Below are 21,679 nucleotides of genomic sequence, written 5' to 3'. Positions count from 1 at the left end.
TTTACACTTACACACAAAAAAATCTGTTTATAACACTTCACAACCCTATTTGGCTTTTTTCCATCCTGTGAATCTTGGAGATCTAAGCAGAATACTGTGTCCCCTTTAACAGTTCCTAGAAGTAGCCCACAGAACAGGCGTTTCATTTCATCCAACCATCCCCTTTACCACTCAGCTGCACTTACATGGCGTGCCAAGCCCAAGAAATACAATAGGTAATAAAAATGGACTTGTTTTCAGCCTTCCAGGTGCTTCCTACAAGGGGGAAGGGCATGGTCAACGGTAACAACTAACTGTGAACGCCTTAGGAGGGATTTTCCAAGGGAAAATATCTTGCAAACAGCTCTGAAATAGAGGAGGATGGAGACACTAGCCTGCAGTGGATGGGGGATACTGACATTTAGGGAGAAGTTGGGAATCCTTCCTAAAACATGCTTGAAAAAAGATCTCTTGTAACCAGAAAAACAGTAAGCTTAGAAATCATCTCAAAGCGAGGACGCTATTTTCCCATTTGTTCTAGGAAAGATACAGGAAATAGTCGCTCTGATACAATTAAAATGCCGTAGCCAGCGGCAATGTCTTGGGGCGGTCTTGACATACAATCGGGGTCCTCAAGGCCTGGGCTGGAGGTCGAATAGTCTCGCCTCCGCGGCCCTACTAGGCTGCCACCAACTCTCCGCCCGCACGTCGGCTTTTAATCCCTTCTTTCTCGGGAAGGCAGGGCCTCCACTCGAGACAAACTTCTGGTCGCGTCTACGAATCGATCGTTGTCCATTTGTGTGGGACTCTCCAACGTACAGAGCGCTCTAGAACAGTAGGATCACAGGCGAGAAGGAAGGTCCATTCTTAACCCATAATACACAACTCGCCTTCCCGGAAGCGGGACTACCGCCCCAGACGAAGCATTCATCCGGGTGGGAGCGTCTCCCCTAAAGCCCGATTGGCAGGGACAGAGCGAGGCATTGTGGGCCCTCAGCGATCTCCTCCTAGTGCGCATGCGCCTGGCAGCCTCGCCCGACTCCTGGAGCCACGTCCCGGAGGCGGCGGCGGCGAGAGAAGCACGTCAGTGAAAGTGGGCCAATCCCTGGCGTGCGCAGGCGCAGTGGCTCTGGCAGCAACCGGAAGCGCAGGGGGATGGGGCGGCGGTGACGCGATTTTGTCCGCGTTGGAGGGGCCGGGCTGCTGCCGGAGCCGCCGCGGCCGCCGCGTGACGTGGCACAGCCCAAGACTTAGAGCCCGGAGCCGGAGCTGTCGCGCCAGTCGCCTAGCAGGTCCTTCCCCCGCCGGTGTCCGTTCCGGAGCTCCGTCCGACAGACACGCCGGCCTGCGAGCCGTCCCTGCCGCCCTCTCTTTTTCTTCCTCGACTCTTTTTCTTGTCCTTTCTGGTTCACTTGGCCAGGAGGGTGAAAAGAAAGGCTCCAGGGACTCTCCCCGAACCCCTTCTGCTTCTGCCCAGAGCAAGTGCCCCTGCCGCCATGGGCCTCACCATCTCCTCTCTCTTCTCCCGCCTCTTCGGCAAGAAGCAGATGCGCATTTTGATGGGTGAGCGAGGCAGGGCCGCGGGCGGAGGCCAGGGCCTGGTGGGTGTCGGGGTTCGGGGCCGGAGGGAGGCTGGGTTGTCTCGCTCGCTTTGTTTGTTATTTTGTTTGTTTTTTCTTCCTCCCACCCTCTCCACCGGCCGTGGTGGGGGAGGGGAGGCGGGTCCAGGGTCGGAAAGAATGGTGGAAAGGGGGGAGTGGGGAACAATGGAAGCGTAGAGTTAGCGGTCGCCTCCTCGGGATCTGTCGCCCGAGGAGACCGGGGACAGGGCCTGGGCAAGGTTTCCTCTTTCTGGGCTTGGCTTTCTTTGAATGCCGGACAAGATTGGGCGGAGACTTGGGGGGCGGGGTGGAGCAGGGGGGTGGGGTGGGGTGGGGTGGGGGTGCCGAACCCTGGGAAGCGAGCACAGGTGAGGTCCTTTGTGAGGGTGCAGTGGGCCCCGGGTGTGGGTCACGGCCGGGAGGGCGGCTAGCGACCGCAGCCTGCCTGCTGCTTTCCGCTTCGTGTGCACATTGCACACCCTGCCGGTGTGTGAGCCCGGAGCCACCCGGGGCAGGAAGTGACCAGGCCCTGGGCGCCGGCCGGGCAGCACCCGGCTTTTCCCCAGCACTCACTGGGCTAACTTTGCCTCGCCTCGGAATCCACGTATTCTTATTAATAAACTCGTTTCATGTAGACTCGCTTTATTCTGTATGTTTCTTTTGGTTACTAGAACTTTAATGTATTTGACTTGTTGTTTTTGGATTTCCAACTCGTTTTTATCTAGCCGGCCTAAGGTTTTATGCAGAAAGGACTCCCCCGACTCCCCTCCCCTTTTTTTCAAGCTTGATATTTTTTCGGCTATTGTAGAGTAGGCATGTTGAATGATAGCTACAAAGTTTTTGTTTGGAAATTCCTTTCGAAATAGAATTTGAAAGCTGCTTTTCAGGCGTCCTTCCTTGCCCAGCCTTGAGGAAGGACTGTCAATTGGGTGATATAGACGAACCCCCCCACCCAGTCCCAGTACTGTGAGCAGCAGCGTGCATCACAACCGAGCTCCGAGCCCCCCGGAATGCTCGGAGGAGCCCCTCTAGCTTTGAACATTGAACCTTGTTGGTTCTGCTAGTGAATTTCAACCGTGGAATAAAATCGGATTTGTTTTTTAAAAGACACGGTGTCAGTTCATTAACTGAGAGAGACGGTGGAGGTCGTGATATTTTAGAGCTCTTCCACCAAACGGAAAGTTTTAGAAGCAAAATGTGACGTTTCCAGATATCTGAAAAGTAAGTGTGTATCCGTTTGGTTGTTTCACTTTCCCGTGAGCCTGTGCGTTCAGCTTGTTTCCAGTTCGTAGACAAGTTTTCTTGATCATTCACTGGGGTAAGACGGTTTTCAAAGTTTCAAAGATGGTCTTTGTGAAGAAGACGTGGATTATTTTTAGAAAGGCATACTAAAGTGAGCTTTAAGTGGCTGGAAAGTGGCAGTCTGGAGAAGGACCTGAAGGCGCCGGAAGGACTTTGGACTGTGAGAAATTTCCAACCAGTTCCTTAGAATAATAACCAGGACGCAGTTGTTTCTGAGAGGTGCTGCTGATCGGTCTCTATTTAGGAGACTGTGACTGGGGTGCTGCGGTGGGGAAGCAAGGCAGCTCCCCTGTAAGCACCCCCTTCTACTTACTGAGGAGAGTTATCCTAATCCACACCCCCCAAAAAAAAGAATCACTGGAAGAAAACAGAAACATTTAGAGTTTTCCGCATTTGTACAGAGATGGAAGCCATGGTCTGGGATTATTCAATTTATGTCAGATGTTTTGCTACTCAGGTTTAGCTCTTGTTTTACAATTTAATTTTTTTGATGATCAGTGTTTTTTGGAGGGTCCACTGTGGACGTAACTCATTAAAGTACATATAAACAGGTGAAGGATATGAGCACCAACAGGGAGAATAATGATCTGGGAGCTTGCTCATTTCCAGATTTTTCTTTCTGACCCTATGAATGATTAGCAGCAGAAATCATTCATAGAATGAACACTTTTAAGGTATCTACCCCATCTAGGTGTTGGAATGATCAGTGAATAATGTCTTACAGAATTTGTGAGTTTTTTTTTTTCCCTTTATAAAGCTTAGGTAAAAATCATGCTCAGTGACTTTTTCATACTTTACCATTTTAAAATAAAGAGGCAGATGTTAGCTAATAATTGATTTGTGAAAGCACTGTGGAGAAGTTTTAAGCTTAATTTCTATACTGCTGTTATTCCCAAAATTCAGTTTTAAAGGTATTTGAAGACTGATTTTTAACTGTAATTTAAAAGTAAAAATACAAGACAATTTCAGTTTCAATTTCAACCTCATTTGAAGTTTTGGTTGATACAAGGGATAGTAGCTCATATGAATGATACTGAGTTTCAATTCAAGGACAGCCAGTTTCCACCTTAAATTTCTCCTGTAACCAGAGTTGGAACACTGTATGGCTTCAGCATTGGCAGATCTCTATGTCTTAGTATCTGAGAAGGTGTAATTTTCATAAACAAAACCCTAAGTTGTATTTATGTTTAAAAATACTAAATTATTCTGCAAAAAAATTACCCATACTTTCTCTAAGACTTATTTATTCTTAAAGACTTATTTTTATTGGAAAGGCAGATTTTCAGAGAGAAGGAGAGACAGACAGATCCTCCATCCTCTGATTCACTCTCCAAATGGCTGCAACAGTCCAAGCTGAGCTGAGTTGATCCAAAGCCAAGAGCCAGGAGCTTCTTTTGGGTCCCCTACACAGGTGCAGGGTCCCAAGGCTTTGGGCCATCCTCGTTGCTTTTCCAGGTCACTAACAGGGAGCTGGATGGGAAGAGGAGCAACCAAATCACGAACCAGTGCCCATATGGGATCTCAGTGCCCAGAAGTGAAGGACCAGCCAGTTGAGCCAACTTACTAGGCCAGAAATTACCAGTTCCAATCTCTTTGTTTTGAACTTCTGAAGTCTTGTTTGTGGAAAAGCTGAAAGTATGGCTTTGTAAAAATTTGTCAATATTAAATCTATTTTGTTTCTCACTGTTTTGGGGGGGACACCAGAGTTGTTCAGGAGTTAGGGTCCCATGCTTGTCAGTTTGAGAAATGTTATCAATATTTTTTTTTAAGATTTATTTTATTTGTTTATTGGAAAGGCAGATATACAGAGAGGAGAGACAGAGAGGAAGATCTTCCATCCGATGATTCACTCCCCAAGTGAGCGCAACGGTCGATGCTATGCTGATCCGAAGCCAGTAACCTCTTCTGGGTCTCCCACGCTGGTGCAGGGTCCCAAAGCTTTGGGCCGTCCTTGACTGCTTTCCCAGGCCACAGACAGGGAGCTGGATGGCAAGTGGGGCTGTTGGGATTAGAACCGGTGCCCATATGGGATCCTGGGCGTGCAAGGCGAGGACCTTAACCACTGCGCCACCGTGCCGGGCCATGTTATCAATATTTTGAGTGAGATTTCAACTGGACGACTAGGGCTTTGTGCTTTTTTTTTTTTTTAGCATACTTTGTTTATTTTAAAATTTTTCTGATTCTAAAAATGTCATTTTTATTAAATTCAGAAAACACATGAAATTATAATTACCTATAATTCACTTTCACCCTTTTAAGAAGTTTTTGAAAAACATCTGAAATGATAGTTATGATACGTAGTTTTTGAAGTAGAATAGTGTAAGCGTGTTCTCATTGGTTGCAAATTTAACTGCTAGTGTTTTCCAAAGGAGGGCCCTTCTGATACAGCCGTGTGACTTGGGAAGCATCAGAAAACCAGGCATCTGGTTTCGTGCTGATTGAAGTTGACGAGTACTTGCCTCAAGAGCACTTGCTTGCAGTGTTAATATGACTGTGTGAGACATTGATGATTTGTTGCTGGTGGATTCATTAGTGGAAGTGCAGATGTTCCTGATGTGTTGGATAGAAGCAGAGCCAGTTTACTGTTTTTCTGTGTACCTAGTAGCCTCAGGTTCAGCTTGGATGATCACAGCTCTGAAAAGGCAGATAAATTTTAAGATACAGTATGTCTGCTATAAAAACCCAAAGGCAGGATACAATGTGTAAATACTATCTGACAAATTTGGCATCAGAACCAGGGGTTTTTTTCTTTTTCTTTTTTTTTTTTTAAATGGCAATTTTATGTACCATAAAATGTACCCATTTCTAGTGTATAGTTCAGTACTTTTTATTAGAATATTCACGAACTTCTGTGGCCATCACCACTGTAATTCCAAATTACTTTCTTCATCACCTAAAACAACCTGTGTCCTTTAGCAGTTACTCGAATTCTGTCCCCATCTTCTGGCATCTGTCATCTATTTCTATTTGTTAACATTTCATATAATGGAATATCGTATATCTGGGTTTTTAAAAGAGTATTTTTTGTTGTTGTTGCTATTAGAAAGGCAGATTTACAGAGAGGAGAGACATAGAAAAAGATCTTACGTTCTGTGGTTCATTCCCCAAATGACTGCAGTGGCCAGAGCTGAGCCAATGCAAAACCAGAAGCCAGGAGCTTCTTCTGGATTTCCCACACAGATGGACTGTCCTCCGCTGCTTTCCCAGGCCACAAGCAGGAACTGGATGGGAAGCAGACAACCATGGCTGCAGTTGGCACTTACATGAGATGCTGTGCTGGGAGGTGGAGGATTAGCCAGTTGAGCCAACATGCTGGTCCCATATCTGGCTTTTTTACTTTCCATGACTTCAAAATTCGTATTACAGAATATTTATGTAACTTCTTTTTTTTTTTTTGCCAAGTATTATTTTCTTTGTATTGGTTGAATGCTACATTTTGTTTATATTTCTTCAATTGATGGATATATATATATATTTTTTTAACTTTTAGGCTCGTTACTGTGTTTAACATTTTGAAGAATTGGCATACTTGTTTCCAAAGTATACATATAATTTTATAGCCCTATGAATTATACATAAGGGTTTTGTTTTGTGAAAACCTAGGTCTCTGAATACCTATTGTACTTCTTTGATTTTTGGGAACATTCCCTAACCTCAGATGCCCTCATCTTAAAAATGAAAGATTATTATAAAAGTTAAATTACAAAACTGTATGGGATCAATTGAATATTATGCTTGGAACACAATAAACACCCAGTTTTAAATTATTTTTAAAATTACTAGTATGGTGTCTTTAAATCTTGCAGGAAATTTGGAAGGTGAAGGAAAACATGAAGAGAAATGATTGGTCTGGATTTTGGAGTAGTTTTGCTTGCTGTGTTAGTACTTTGGTTAGGTTCAGGTCTGAGAGAAATGAGTAATGATTCTAGTGTACCTTTGCAGTCACTTGTTTATGAGGCCGTGAGGAGGGGAGCATTGCTGGGCTGTACAGATTAGTTTTATCTCAGCTAACTGAAAATTGGTTGAAGTTTCATTTTGTGGAAAAAAATCTCATTGCCAAATATTGCAACATTAAGGAAATAAATACTTAAATGACTAAAGTGGCACTGAAGTGTTAGTAACAGCTGTGTCTTTTTTTTTTTTTTTGTGAGATTGATTTATTTTTATTGGAAAGGGAGGTTTACAGAGAGGAGAGACAGAAAGATCTTCCATCTACCAGTTCACATCCCAAGTGGCCTCAACGGCCGGAGCGGAGCAGATCTGAAGCCAGGAACCTCTTTCAGGTCTCCTGTGTGGGTACGGGGTACCAAGGCTTTGGGCTGTCCTCCATGCTTTCCCAAGCCACAAGCAGGGAGCTGGATGGGAAGTGTGGTAGCTGGGACACAAACTGGTGCCTATATGACGAGGACTTTAGCCACTAGACTACTGCTCCAGACCCCAGCTGTGTCTTTTGAGTAAAGAAACATGCAATTAATCTTAAAAAAAAAAAAAAGATTTATTTATTTGAAAAAGGGAGAGAATCTTCCATCCACTGATTCATTTCCCATATGGCAGCATTTGCCAGGCTGAAGTCAGGATCCAAGAGCTTCATCCGGGCCTCCCACATGGAGAATGGGACCCAAGCATGGGCCATTTCTGCTGCTTTTCCAGACCATTAGCAGGGAGCTGAATTCAAAGTGGAACAGTCAGTATCTGAATCAGGGGCAAAAATGAGATGCCAGCCAGCATTGCAGGTGGTGGCTTTACCCACTACACCACAGCACCTGCGCCATAGAATGAGTTTAAATGATGTACATACAGTTTGTGCTCTTAAAGCTTATGGTTGAGACAGTTTGTAACAAGATGATTTTATGTGACAAGCAGAAACAGACCCAGAAAGGGAAATCTCTGAATTTGCTGGAAATGCTTGGTAGGGAGAGCTTGGTTAGCTTCTGTGTAGGTGCGTGTCAGACATCCAGCTGCCTGCCATCAGCTGCTGCCTCCACACAGTGTGTGTTAGCAGGAAGCCAGTCAGACCCTAATGATGTTTTATCATTATGTCAAATACCACACCCCATTTTTTTTTTTTTTCGCTTTTGGTTTGATTTTTATGCTTGGCTGTTCTTTCAGGTATAACTGCAAAAGATACCTTCTCTTTATCATTAAACTCTTGTTTTGTTCTTTTTACTTAAAATATTTGTGACTGTTTAAAAGAGCTTCCGGTGGCATTGTAAACACTTCCTTTTTATAAAAAGACCTAAAAATGAATATGTAAAATGTTTAAGGCCCTCAAATAGTCATCTTCCAAAAGTTAGGAAATTTAATCAGTGAGTATTGTATTAAAATCTAGATAGTTTTTCCTTTTTTTTTTTTTTTTTAAAGATTTATTGTATTTTTATTGGAAAGGCATATACACAGAAAGGAGGAGAAACAGAGAGGAAGATCCTCCGTCTCTTGGTCTACTCTCCAGTGTTTGCGACAGCAACAGCTGGAGCTGAGCTAATCTGAAGGCAGAAGCCTGGAGCCTTTTCCGGGCTTCCCACATGGGTGAAGGGTCCCAAGGCTTTGGGCTGTCCTCAACTGCTTTCCAAGGCTATAAGCAGGGAGCTGAATGGGAAGTGGGGCCGCTGGGATTAGAAATGGCGCCCATATGGGATCCTGGCTCCACAAGGATACTGTGCCAGTGGCTTCCCTCTTTTTTATTACTTTTTTTTTTTTTAAAGTATTTATTAAAAGGCAGAGTGACAGGGAAAGACCGAGATTCTTCTGTCTGCTGGATTTCGGCCCAAATAGCTGGAGCCCATAGCTCAAACTGTTTCCTGCGTGAGGGGCAGGTGTCCAACACTAGGCTATGCTCTACTGCTGGGCTCCTGCGTGTACGTGAGAGACCTAGAACATCTCCTGGTTCCTGACTTTGGATCAGCTTAACTCTGGCTGCTATGGCCACTGGGGAGTAAGCCAGCAGGTGGAAGATCTTTCTCCTTATTTCTCCTCTTTGTAAAATCTGCCTTTCAAATATTAATGAATTTTTAAAAATTCCCCCTTCCCCCAACAAGGATATTCTTCCCTTTTTGTCCTTCTACCTCAAATGAACTGGTTTTTAAGAGTTTAGACATCATTTATAACTGAGATGAATATGTTAGAACTGTTTTACACACAATGTAATGAGATTTAGGTGTGTACTTTTGTACATTTGGTGCTGAAATGGCTTTAGGTAAGAGTAAAATTGGCTTCATAGTCCTTACTAATATAAGGGGCCTAAGGCATAGCCATGTGAATTTCCCACAGTCTCAAAGTCTTTTCCCCCAAATTTGCCCTATAAATAAAGGGAAATTAGTTTATAAATCTTAAGATGATTTTTAAAAAAGATGTACTTATTTGAAAGAGTTACTGCAAGCAAAAATTGGCTGGTTCACTCCCCCAAATGGTTGCAGTGACTGAGGCTGAGCCATGCAGAAGCCAGGAGCTTTTTTTGGGTGGCTTGGGTTCAGGGCATTGGGCCATCCCAATCCCGTTGCTTTAACAGGTGCATTAACAGGGAGCTGAACCAGACGTTGAACAGCTGGGACGCAAACTGGTGCCCTTATGGGATGCTGGCACTGTTGCGGAAATTTAGCTTGTTAATGCCACTGTGCTTCCTCCCTCACCCAATAATTGTTAGTCACACGTTTTAATCTGTTCTTATTTAATTCTAATTTGGGTCTTTAGAACTGATGGTACTTTTTATGTTGTCTGATCTAGTCCCTTTGTTTTATGGCTAGTTTTTTTGACCCTAACACGACCTATTTAAAGGTACCAGAGATCCTCAATCTCCCTCTCTTTTCTTTTTTTACAACTATACCATGTCTCTAGAAGTAGAAAGTAAAATGGAGAGAAATGTAGAAAAATGTTGCCTGTGTAAGTTAGAAATGGAGTAGTTTCACTTGTGACTTATATTTGGTCTTGTGAGTAGACTTTAAACTTGTAAAAGTATTTCTTTGTTTTTTGTCCACATTTAACTCTATAATGTCTCTTCTAGTTGGATTGGATGCTGCTGGCAAGACGACCATTCTGTATAAACTGAAGTTAGGAGAGATAGTCACCACCATCCCTACCATTGGTAAGAAAGTTTACAGATGACGCTAATTTATGTCATGATGATACATACTAAAGAGAAATAGAAGTCTTATTAAGCTTTTTTATTGTCTTAGTAGGATTTTTTTTAAAAGATTTGTTTTCATTACAAAGTCAAATATACAGAGGAGGAGAGACAGAGAGGAAGATCTTCCGTCCAATGATTCACTCCCTAAATGACCACAACGGCTGGTGCTGCACCGTTCCGAAGCTAGGAGCCAGGAATTTCTAAGTCTCCATGTGGGTGCAGGGTCCCAAAATCTTGGGCTGTCCTGACTGCATCCCAGGCCACAAGCAGGGAGCTGGATGGGAAGTGGGGCTACTGGAATTAGAACCGGCACCCATATGGGATCCTGGCACATTCAAGGTGAGGACTTTAGCCACTAGGCCACAGTGCCGGGCCCTGTCTTAGTAGGATTTTAATAAAAAGTATTCTATATAGACAGACTTCTTCAATAAAGGGATTTTTTTTCCTTAAGATGCTTTAATATGCACAGTAGTCATTTTTATTTTTGTTACAGGTTTTAATGTGGAAACAGTAGAATATAAGAACATTTGTTTCACTGTATGGGATGTTGGTGGTCAAGATAAAATTAGGCCTCTCTGGAGGCATTACTTCCAGAATACCCAGGTGAGAAATACTGTACAAATTATTGTAATTTTATGGGATTCATGCTCTGAAGTTTAGATTAAATTACTATTTACTTGGATGATGATGTTTGTTATATGGTTAACCTTCATATTCTTTAATAGATTCCCACACATGATTTTGAAAGCTAAGTTACGTGGGGTAGAAAAATGACATACTCACCATATATTTTTGAAGTAGTGCGTGTTGCCTCATCAGTAATCCTTTGGTTTCATTCTTTTTATTTTATTTTTATTGGAAAGGCAGATATACAGAGAGGAGGAGAGACAGAGAGGAAGATCTTCCGTGTTTTGATTCACTTCCCAAGCAGCCACACTTTAATAAATTTGTGGAAATAGAATTTAAAGAAAAATCTTATTTTGGTACAAAACTCTGTAATTCATCTATGTGGTGGATCTTCAGAAACTATGGAAATTTTGTGTGTGTGTTTGATATTTACATAGTTGATTAGGGCACAAAGGATAGAGGAAAGTTGGTAAGACCAGTTTCCATGCTCTCTTCTTTCCTTCTTGTATCTGTACAAAGAGGCAAGATAAAGGGAGAAGCCACACCCAGCTTCCCAAGTGGCCCAGGGCCTGCTCTGAGGGCACTGCTCAAGTGGTTTTGATAGTTCAACAGTTCTGAATTGCTGATGATCTCACCACTTCAAGCATGGTGAAATCTCTCCAGAATCCACTGGCTGACATAGTCCACCTTAGAGTCGCCGTTTGCCTAGATTTTCACTGCCACTTCGTTGGGGTAGTTGGTCAATTTGTTCTGTCCTCCATCATCTGTTCTGGTACCAGGTGTCCTCTGCAGGTTCTAATGTGTTGTCATATCTTCCACGTGCACCTGACCATGCTGTCCACTGTTTTGTCTAAGCCACAAACACACCATGGTTGGACCATGAAACCTGCAATTTTCTCCATGGTTGAAGTTCTGACTCCCAGTGTTTCAATGTGGGGGGATCCCCAAAGAAACCTTATCTGAGATGGTCCCAGACCTGATTCTTTTGTGTGCTTGGCAATACAGGGTCTGGCACAGTCTGTCATCCTAATTAGCTTACGCGCACATCCATGTTGCAAATGATTCCATCCTTCTGCATGATTGAATAATATTTTACATAGAAGTACATTTTATCCGTTTATTAGTTGGTGGATCTTTTCATTATTTCTGTTTCCTGGCTATTGTGAATACTACTGTAGTAAAAATGACTGCAGGTCTCTCTCTTCAAAAGATGAATTTTACTTCATTGTAATTCTTTTTTTTAAAGAACTAAATCCAGTTAAATTTGAGGGACAGATGCTCCCATTATTTCCCAAGTGCCTGTGATCAGCCCCAGCTAGGGCTGAGCTGGGAGCCAAGAAGTCAGTGTTTGAGGGTGAGAGGAACCCAGTCAGTGGAACCATCAGTGCTGCAGCAGAGACTGTTCAGCAGCAGGAAGCTGGAGTCAGAAGTGGAGTTGGATATTGGAGTCAGGCACTCTATTACAGGAAGTATGCATTGTAACCACTAGACCAGCTGCCTGCTTGCGTTACATTTTTGGGCCTATCCATGAGCTTAACTTTAACTCTAGATTTGTTTCAAAATGCTTTGTAAGAACCTTGAGTTCTTGAGATTGGGCTCATTCTTGACCTCTTTGGACTACTGTAGAGTTAAAAATGCGCCTTCCAAGGGGGCTCGTGCCTGTGAAGGAAAAGCTTTGTGCTACTTTGACTTAATTACAGCTAAGCTGGCAGCTTGCTCCTCTGGTATTCCTAATGTTATTCTAGATGTAACAATGAAAAGAAAGTAATTGTGTCCATTTAACTTTCTCTTTTATAATTAACAGTCCAAGGTACAGTGTTTATTACGTTAAATTCTGCTTCCTTCATTGAATAATTCTGGTTATTTCACTGTTTAAAATAAAAATTTGACTTTTTATATAACCTCATAGCAACTGGGCTTAATTTTAGAATCCTAGTTTTTGGTATTCTTGATTCTAGACTGCTCCATGAGGAGAAGGTTAACTTAGTACATTCTTAAAATAATTCTATCTGTACTGTTATTTCACACAGCGTTGTTTACATTTTAAAATGATAGAAATAGAATATTGGCAGGCGAGACAAAGATCCTTTTAGAGGGATTACCCCTTCTGGAAGGAGGGTTCCAAAAAGGAGAGGCTTTGGGGATAAGGGGAAGAGACAGGTTAGCAAGTATCTGATGGGATATGGGATCCTTTCATGTCTCTGATTCATCTTTACTAGGCTGGAGGAAATGGTGGTATTGTTTTATTTAATAGAAAGTTGGGATGTTTGGTTTGAAGGAAATGAATTTGGAACTTGACTTTAGTCTGAAATAAATACTGATACATTTTGGTGAGTCCAATACTGTGGTATTACTGACAAATAGAAACAAAGTAATATAGCATTTTTCTTTGTTCTCTCTGGATGTAATTTAGTTACTTATATAAGTAAATAATGACACAAGACAGCCTACAGTGTATAACAAATGGTTATAATATATTTTATTGGTTAGGGTTTTCAGAAGAAAATACAAAACTACTCTGAAACATGTCGACCTCTGATCCTGCCCTGCAGCCCTTTGCATGGATTAGTGAATTTTTTCAGTAAATTGATGAATCTGTGTATCTTTGGATGATTCTTTTATCCATATCTGGTCTGTGTTATCATTTATATCAATTTACATTTGACTATGGAAGTAAAAATGGAGAGGGAAAGAGATTACATTTATTCTTGCTGGTATAATTGAGAAAGTGATAGGTTGCTTAAGAGTAAGACTTGGGGAGCAGTGGGCAGAATACAGATGGTTATCAGTTACAAAGACAGTTGATAGGAATAAATTTTTTTCAGATTTGAAGAAGCTTTAAAACTAATCTTTTTTTAAGTATTGGAAGCTTTGGATTTGATATTGTTGTCATTTGTTTTGTTTTTGAGCAGAGATATTTTCTTCCTAATATCTGTTCCTTGATACCTTTTTGCTACTGTTTCAAATTTAGTGTCCCCTTTTAACTGTTATAGGTTAGAAAAATGATTTTATAATTTTGCTACTGCTTCCTATTTAGTGTGTCATGTAAGTGTTAGAATTGTTATAATTGGTTTTATATAAATGGTTTTATATAAAATGTTATAATTGGTTTTATATAAATGGTTTTTCCTAGGGTCTTATTTTTGTGGTGGATAGCAACGATCGTGAAAGGATCCAGGAAGGAGCAGAAGAGCTGCGGAAAATTGTAAGAATATACTTTAAATTTGTCATTTTCAAGATACATGTTGTGGTTGATATTGTTATTTGTGGCTGGTATGTTATAACCGTGGTTACACTGTACAAATGAAGCGTCAGAGGAATCTTGCTATTACATGTGAGTTCTTACAAATGCGCATAAAAACCCGTAGAGTTTTTGTAGAAACATCTGCAGGAGCAACTACTTCAGTAAGTTGAGAAGGCACAGATCTTTAGAATGCTTCCTGCTTGATTTTGATGATGTTTTTCTGGTAAGGGATCCTGATTTGGTCTAGTGACTTATTTTACAGGTGCAAAATTTATTTATTTGTTTTATTTGGAAGGCAGATTTCAGAGAAAGAGGAGACAAAGATCTTCCGTCCGCTTGTTCATTCCCCGAGTAGTTACAATGGCCAGGGCTGAGCCATCCTGAAGCCAGGAACCAGGAGCTTCTTTGAGGTCTCCCATGTACAGGGTCCCATGGCTTTGGGCCATCCTCTATTGCTCTCCCAGGCCACAAGCAGGGAGCTGGATGGGAAGTGGAGCAGCCAGGACATGAACTGGTGCCCATATGGGATCCCGGCACACACAAGGTGAGGATTTAGCCACTAAGTCATCGCGCCAGGTCCACAGATGTAAAATATTAGTTTTGGGGTTTTTTTTGTTGTTTTTTTTTTCCCCATTTTTAAAATTATGTTTTTGACAATCTTTACATAGTTAATTAGGGCACAAAGGTTCAAGGGCTACAGGAAAGTGGGTAAGACTATTATTTCCACACATTTTTTTTTCTATATCTAGGGTAAAGGGGGGGGGTAAAGGGAGAAGCCCCACCCAGTCTTCCACCCATCCCAGGTCCCCAATGAGGGGCATGCTCTGAGGGTCTTGCTCAAATGGTTTTGATAGTTCAACAGTTCTGAATTGCTGTCAGTCTTGCCATTCCAAGCATGAAGAAATCTCTCCAGAATCCACTGGTTGACATAGTCCATTTTAGAGTCTCTTCCCTGTTTTTCACTGCGAACATATGGCTGGGGTAGTTGATTAAATTGTTTTATCCTCTGCCTTTTCATGGTTAGGAATCTGAGTCTGGCAGTTCGATTGGGGGAATGCCTAAAGAAGCTTTGTCTGAGGTGTTCCCAGGCCAGATTCTTGTATGCACCAGCAAGTACAGGGCCCAGCACAGTCCATCGCCCCAATCAGCTGGTGATTGCAATTGCTGGGTCGGTTTTGTTTCCAGTCCTGTCTTCCACTGGAACCAATGGGTGTTGCAGTCCAGCCTGGTTCTGCCCAGCACACACTTGGCCCTCACATTTGGTTTTAGTTTAGGCTTAAAAGCGAATCTATAATAAATCAGTACTTAAAAAAAAAAAGTTTTTCAAAGTGTCTGTGGAAAATGGAATTCAGTGGTGTTTTATTCACAAAGGCCTTTTGTGCAGATTGGGGAAACAAAGTTTTCTTAGAGTTACCTATATAAACAGGATGCTCATCAGATTGTTGGCTTTTTTCTGCTTTATTTCTTTTAAGAAACTGAATAAAAACATCTGAGATGAAAGTTTATTTTTGGTGCAGAAATGCACACGTGCGGACTTCAGAAAGTACATAGAAAAATCAGCTTTCAAAACCATACATAAGTTTCAAAATTCTTTTGCATCAAAACAAATTTTCATTTGATTTTTCAAAAGTGTTTGCAAATTTTTTGCAGTGTCTTCATGTTCCTTGCCTTTTTGAATTCTGTGGCCCTTGGTGATTGAATGCATATAGGGTGATACACTTTAAAAAGCAGTATTACCTTACTTGACGTCATGATTATTGTTCTGGATTTGCAATACCTGAACTTAATGTAGAGAAATTTGGCTAATGTTTAGTAACATTTCTAATGTTGGATAAAAGTTACATAGAGGAGGACAATATTTAGCCTGGTTTGTTACAATGACTAGATTGTAGTGTGCTAGTTGGTAATTTCTTAGCTTCACTTGTTCCCAGCTTCAGGAAGATGAGCTTCAGGATGCAGTACTGCTGCTGTTTGCAAACAAGCAGGATTTGCCAAATGCTATGGCCATCAGTGAAATGACAGATAAACTAGGGCTTCAGTCTCTTCGCAACAGAACAGTAAGTATTTGGAGGTTGATACTAACATCCTGTCAGTGTTAATGTTGATATCTTACATTTTTAAAATGGTAATTTATTCCTTAAGGTTCCAAAGTTTAAATATTTTTATTAGAGTTTTGTTAACTTTATCTTTAGTATTAAGAGGTATAACATTATAGAATTGAAATCTCTAAATATTGTTACTCTTAATTTCATTTGTTTACTTTTTAAAGGTTCATTTATTAATTTGAAAGGGATACGGAGAGAGAAAGAGAGCGGTATCCCACACTCTGATTTACTCCCCAAGTGGTTGAAATGGCCAGAGTTATACTGGCCCAAAGCCGGGAACTTTGTCTGGGTCTCCCATGTGGGTGGTAGGGTCCCAAGTACCTGAGCTATCTTGTGCTGCTTTCTAAGACATGTGCAGGAAGCTGAATCAAAAGTGGAGCAACCTGGACCATAACTGGTTCCTACATGGGATGCTGGTGTTACAGACTTGGTGCTCTATGCTACATCACAACACCAGCTTCTATTAAGAATAACTTTGTGTCTTTTAAATAGTTAGACCAAATATTTTGTGATTTTTTTTTTTTTTCACATGAAGTTTACTATTTATTTAGTAGACATAGTTGAGATGATAGTGGCTAGTACCTGTTTGCTTGTTAATATAAGCTCTTGGAGGGATCTCATGATTGACCTTTGGCTTGGTGTGAAGGTATGAATTCAGGCCCTGTGCCAGCCTTCCAGGTTACTACTGATACTTAGATAGTGATTAGCAACATGGTATACATGTGGTCTTGCCACATTAAAGCAAACTTTTAAGACAAAAACAATTGATAAAACAGTGCCTTTAGAATTTTTTTTTAAATTTAGAGATATTTATGATGTACAGAGCATCTTTTTTAAAAAATCCAGAAAGTACAAAGACAAATTCTGTTTAAGGCAAATGACATGGTCAAAGGATTTCTACCATTTTCAAGTAATAGACCAATTCAGCAAAAACATGCAGAAAACCCACCTCCTGTAGGACTTCACATTCAGACTTACCAATAAATTTGTTTTCTAGCTTTTTTTCCCCTTGATACTTTGTAATTTTTTATTTCTGCTCAGTTATTAGATGTAAAACGTGTTTGCATGTAAAAAGGCGGAAGATTTTAGAATAACTATGATTAAAGATGGTAAAAATATTTGAAAAGTTTGTTCCTAAAATAACAACAGACCCTGATTTTTAAAAAATTGCCTCTTCTGCTTAGTTTTGTGTGGAATAGGAAGGTCTTCAGATGAAGTGATAGTAAATCTTATGAGTGGATAGAAAAACTACAGCCGTGGAGAGAGCCTTATGAGGAGCAAGATGCGTGAGAAACTCCTAAGGATAGCAAAATTTGATCTTTATAGTTACAGATACTATTAAATGTGAAACAATCATTTGTGAGATAATACTTTCTAACATTATTTACATTCTTGGGGTTTTACTTTTTTTTTTTCCTTTTTTCCTATTCATGATTACTATTGACTTCAGTAATGTTCTTGGACATTTGGAGGGAAATGTTTAATTTTTTGATTAGGGAAATTTGAACACTGGTTTTATGTAGTCTCCTGTTAATTATTTTTTGTCCTCTCTTCACAGTGGTATGTTCAAGCCACTTGTGCTACACAAGGAACTGGTCTGTATGAAGGACTGGACTGGCTGTCAAATGAACTTTCCAAACGTTAAGCTGGATACTCTAACCACGGACATGTTTGATAGAGTTGGTCTAGGCTTGTTACAACAAAATTAGTTTGCATCTTGGTTATTAAACAGTATCTGGAACTGGTTTGGGCAGAATAATACAGCATTTAAACTTACTTTGTTGCCAATTATTGTTTACCAAGTATAAGGTTGCTATTTAGCAATATGCTTGGAGTTAAAGAGATTTTTCTTGGGAAAAAAGTGTACTCTTTTAGTTTTACTCCCTAAACTTAAATGCCTGGACATAGCTGTTGTGACACCTTTAAACAAATCTGTTTTGAATGTTTCTTGAGCCCACAATGAATAATGTTTTAAAGTTACCCCTTGTTACTTTATTGAACCTTTATCATTCCTGGAACAGTCTGCTGAGTTAAAAATGTAGCATTCCATTTGTATTTATTTCTATCCCTTGCCAAAAAGATTTTCTAATACTGCTTGTACCAGCCAGGGAAATGCTCCCAAAACACTATTCAGCTCTCTTGCACTGAGGAACTATTTTTTCCCCACTATTGACTCCTGGCTTCCGTCAGCCAAGCGTACCTTGGCAAGGTTTGGATTTGATCGATACTTAGTTCTATGCTGGTTGCAAAGAGTTCATAGTGAGCTGGTTTTTTGATATTCAGCAGATTGTCTTCCTTTCTATTTTATCTTTTTTATGTTGCATGTTGCTTTTGGTATCAGCCTGACTCTTTGCCCAGTATATGATAGTTCTGCTGATGTTTTATTGTTTATTGGTGAACATACTTTCAGTAAGAATTTTTGGAAAATTCATCAAACTCAATGAATACGTTTTCTTCATAACCCATTTGGAATTATTCCTAATAAAATGATAAAATAGATCATTGTGTATGTGTCCTTTTTGAGTCTTGAAGACAAAGTAGGTTTCCTTGCATATTTTATAAAGTGTGAACTATATACTGCAAATCCCTGTTGGTTTACTAGTTGTTCAAATTGGAAGTGAAATGAGTTGTTATGTATATAATAGAGTGGAGAACAACAGCAAAGATGTAGTTTTCTTTGATAGCTATTTGATGATGTAAGTTTCTAAAGTCCGGCCTAAAGGGAGAAAAATGTATAATAAAATATAAATATATACTTAATTATATATGTTTATCTGTATGTTTTTGTTTCTCAGCTAATATTCCACGTTTTTTCCAGAGCTGTTCACATGGCAAAAAGCATGGACTGCTAATGTTTCTACTCTTCTGCAGAGAACAAGTTGACAGTTTGTCATTTTAACTTGATAAATTTGAGAACTTCCACAGAGAGCTGCATGTGACGTTCTTTTGTCCATAAGGGCATAAAGGTATACCCTACTGACCACATTGTTAAAGATGCAATTTAAGCACAGTAACTTAGTTTTTGTCTATAGTATAATATTTTATAAAACTTCTTATTGGCTTGTATAGATAGATAAACTTATAGACTGGGTTTAATTTATTTAGAAATTTATTTTTATTTGAAAGAGAGATGGAGAGAAATCCTCCATCAGCAGAGGCCAGAGGTGAACTAGTCTAAAGCCAGGAGCCAAGAGCTTCTTCTGCACCTCTTCTATGCGTTGCGGGGCCAAGAATTTGGGCTCTCCTCCACTATCTTACCAGGCAATCAGTAGGGAGCTGAGTCAGAAGTAAGCAGCTATTTAAGAACTGGCACCCATAAGGGATGATGGTGCCTCGGGTGGAAGATTAGCTTACTATACCTACCATTCTGGCCCCTGGAAATTTGCTTCTAAGACCAAATGCACATTTGTTAAAAGTCCACTGACTTGGGTCTGGCACTGAGTGTAGTAGGCTAAGCCTCCACCTATAGTGCTGGTATCCCATATGGGTGCTGATTCAAATCCTGGCTGCTCCATTTCAGATCCAGCTCCATGGTTATGGCCTGGGAAAGCAGTCGAGAATGGCTCAAGCATCCATGTGGGAAACTTCGAAGAAGCTCAAGGCTTCTGGCTTTGGATTAGCTCAGGTCTGAATATGGGGCTGTTTAGTGAATGGAAGATTCTTTCTCTCTGTTAACTCTGTCATTCAAACAGGCATCCTGAAAAAATGGCAAAAAGCAAAAAGAAAATGGAATTTAGCAATTGGTGATTATCAATGTGATTGAACTAGTTTGACACTTTTTTGTGACGATTTACTTGTTTTTATTGGAAAGGCAGATCAAATTTAGGGAGAAAAGGAGAGACATGTGTTAGTTCATTCCCTAAGTGGCTACAACAGCTGGAGCCAAGCTGAAGCCAGGAGCCAGGAGCTTCCTCAGGTCTCGCAGGCTAGTTCAGGCTCCCAAGACTTTGGGCCTTCATCTGCTAGGTCACAAGCAGAGAGCTGGATGGGAAGTGGAGCAGCTGGGCCATGAACCAGGCACCCATATTGGATCCTGGCTTGGGAGCAGAACTGCAACTTGTTTGCAGGTTTTCTAGTGTGGAACGTGGGCGTCTCAGGCAGCTTCTCCAGATGCTCACTGAAAGTCCATGTAATCTTACTTGTGATGTGTTAGCTCTTACACCATTAGAAATGGATGACTTAAACTAAAAATTGCCTCATTTTTTCCCAGATGGGGTAAAAAAAGATGTGTAAGTTTTCCCTTTTAAAATTATTTTTAAAATAATTGAAGATTTATTTTTGTTTGAAAGAATTAAAGAAGCAGAGATATGTCCACCGGTTCACTTCTTAAATGGCCGCAGTAGTCAGAACTGCACTGGTCTAAAGCCAGAAGCTTCTTCCAGGTCTCACATGGGTGTAGGAACCCAGGACTTTAACCATCCTCTGCTGCATTCCCAGGCCATAAGCAGAGAATTGGACTGGAAATGGAGCAGTGGGGACAAAAACTGGCACTCACTTGAGATACCAGTGGCATAGACAGAGGCTTGGCTTGTTATGCTATGGCACTACCTACCCCCCCCCCGCCCCCTTTTTTTTAAGGGAAAGCATTCACTTTTTTTAAGCCTGGGGAAATGACTTTTTCTTCAGTGTTAGATACTAGTTTTAAAAATGACAAGTTCCTTTTTTAAAAAAATAGATAATTGCTTTTCATATTTAGAAAACGTACATTGTCTTGATTTATTGAAGTGACCAGTGTTCTTATGAAATACTTGATACTGTGAAGATTCAGTGTTTACTCTTAGCTTAAAGTTAGTGTTGATGACCAGTCAATAAAAGGTTTCTCTGACCTCCCCCCTATCATGCAGAATGGTTGATTATTCTCCTAGATGAAAAATTCTGTTAAATGATTGTCAAGCATTATAACAAACTGAAAAGGAATTGTGGTTCTCTTAAAGGCTCACTAGCAGTTCAGAATAGCATCATTATTCTGTCCCTATCAAATACTTTTTTTTTTTTTTTTTGGCTCATCCTATTCCCCATTGTCTTTTGTCTAGTTGTTAGCTACTCTGTGGCATCTTAATGTTTCTTACAGACTTCAGTTTCTGTGCATGTTCTCCCTTTGTCTTATGTACTTTTTTATTGAAAACAACTGACAGGAAATATGCTACCTTTACTTTAAAGAACATCTGTGAATCATTCAGGAGCTTTGTAACAGATACAGAATTATCCCATGTGTTGATTATGTCAGATTGCTGGGGAATTCGTTTTCCTAAAAGAATTTCTGGTTGCTTATCATTGAGATTTGGAAATAACTTCTGACTTGTTAAACAAGTTACAGTTCCTGGTGATGTGTTGGATGTTTCAGTAGTAACTGGGAATGGTCCTTTGGCCTCGTGGTTAAGTTACTGTCTTAGGATGCCTGCATTCCATATTGGAGTTGTATCTCTAAACTCCCAGATCCAGCTTCCTGCTCATGCAGGTCCCGGGAGGTGACAGGCGCTTGGGTCCCTGTTGCCCGCATGGGGACCTGGATGGAGTTGCTGGTTCCAGCCTCAGCCTGGCCCAGTCCTGGCCACTGTGGGCATTTGTGGAGCGAGCCAAGGGAAAGGAGTGCTGTCTCTCCCCACCTCCCTCTGCCTCAAAAAAATTTTTTTGAAGTCATGTAAATATTGGTCATGAAATTTTGTGGAATAAGGAAGACTTGAGTAGTAAGCACAGATGG

General features: G+C 40.8%; 1 protein-coding gene across 1 annotated transcript; it reads left to right on the top strand.

The window, feature by feature from the left end:
• Positions 1–1,219: 1,219 nt before the first annotated feature.
• On the top strand, positions 1,220–18,477 carry ARF4 (ADP ribosylation factor 4). Its single transcript, XM_040994688.1, has 6 exons — positions 1,220–1,542; positions 9,880–9,960; positions 10,496–10,605; positions 13,763–13,834; positions 15,805–15,930; positions 17,537–18,477. Exons 1-6 carry the CDS (start codon positions 1,476–1,478, stop codon positions 17,621–17,623), a joined length of 543 nt encoding a protein of 180 aa, XP_040850622.1. The 5' UTR covers positions 1,220–1,475; the 3' UTR covers positions 17,624–18,477.
• The last annotated feature ends 3,202 nt before the right edge of the window (positions 18,478–21,679 follow it).

This window comes from Ochotona curzoniae, unplaced genomic scaffold (assembly GCF_017591425.1).
Source record: "Ochotona curzoniae isolate NIBS_2020 unplaced genomic scaffold, NIBS_Ocur_1.0 contig_908, whole genome shotgun sequence".
NCBI lineage: Eukaryota > Metazoa > Chordata > Mammalia > Lagomorpha > Ochotonidae > Ochotona > Ochotona curzoniae.
This window is presented reverse-complemented; position numbering and strand designations above follow the sequence as displayed.

Bases quoted from the DNA above. Each gene is read 5' to 3' on its own strand.
- ARF4 (XM_040994688.1), top strand. From the start codon at position 1,476: ATGGGCCTCACCATCTCCTCTCTCTTCTCCCGCCTCTTCGGCAAGAAG. The intron at 9,961-10,495 runs GTAAGAAAGTTT...TTTTTGTTACAG, and splicing joins CACCACCATCCCTACCATTG to GTTTTAATGTGGAAACAGTA. The intron at 10,606-13,762 runs GTGAGAAATACT...GGTTTTTCCTAG, and splicing joins ATTACTTCCAGAATACCCAG to GGTCTTATTTTTGTGGTGGA.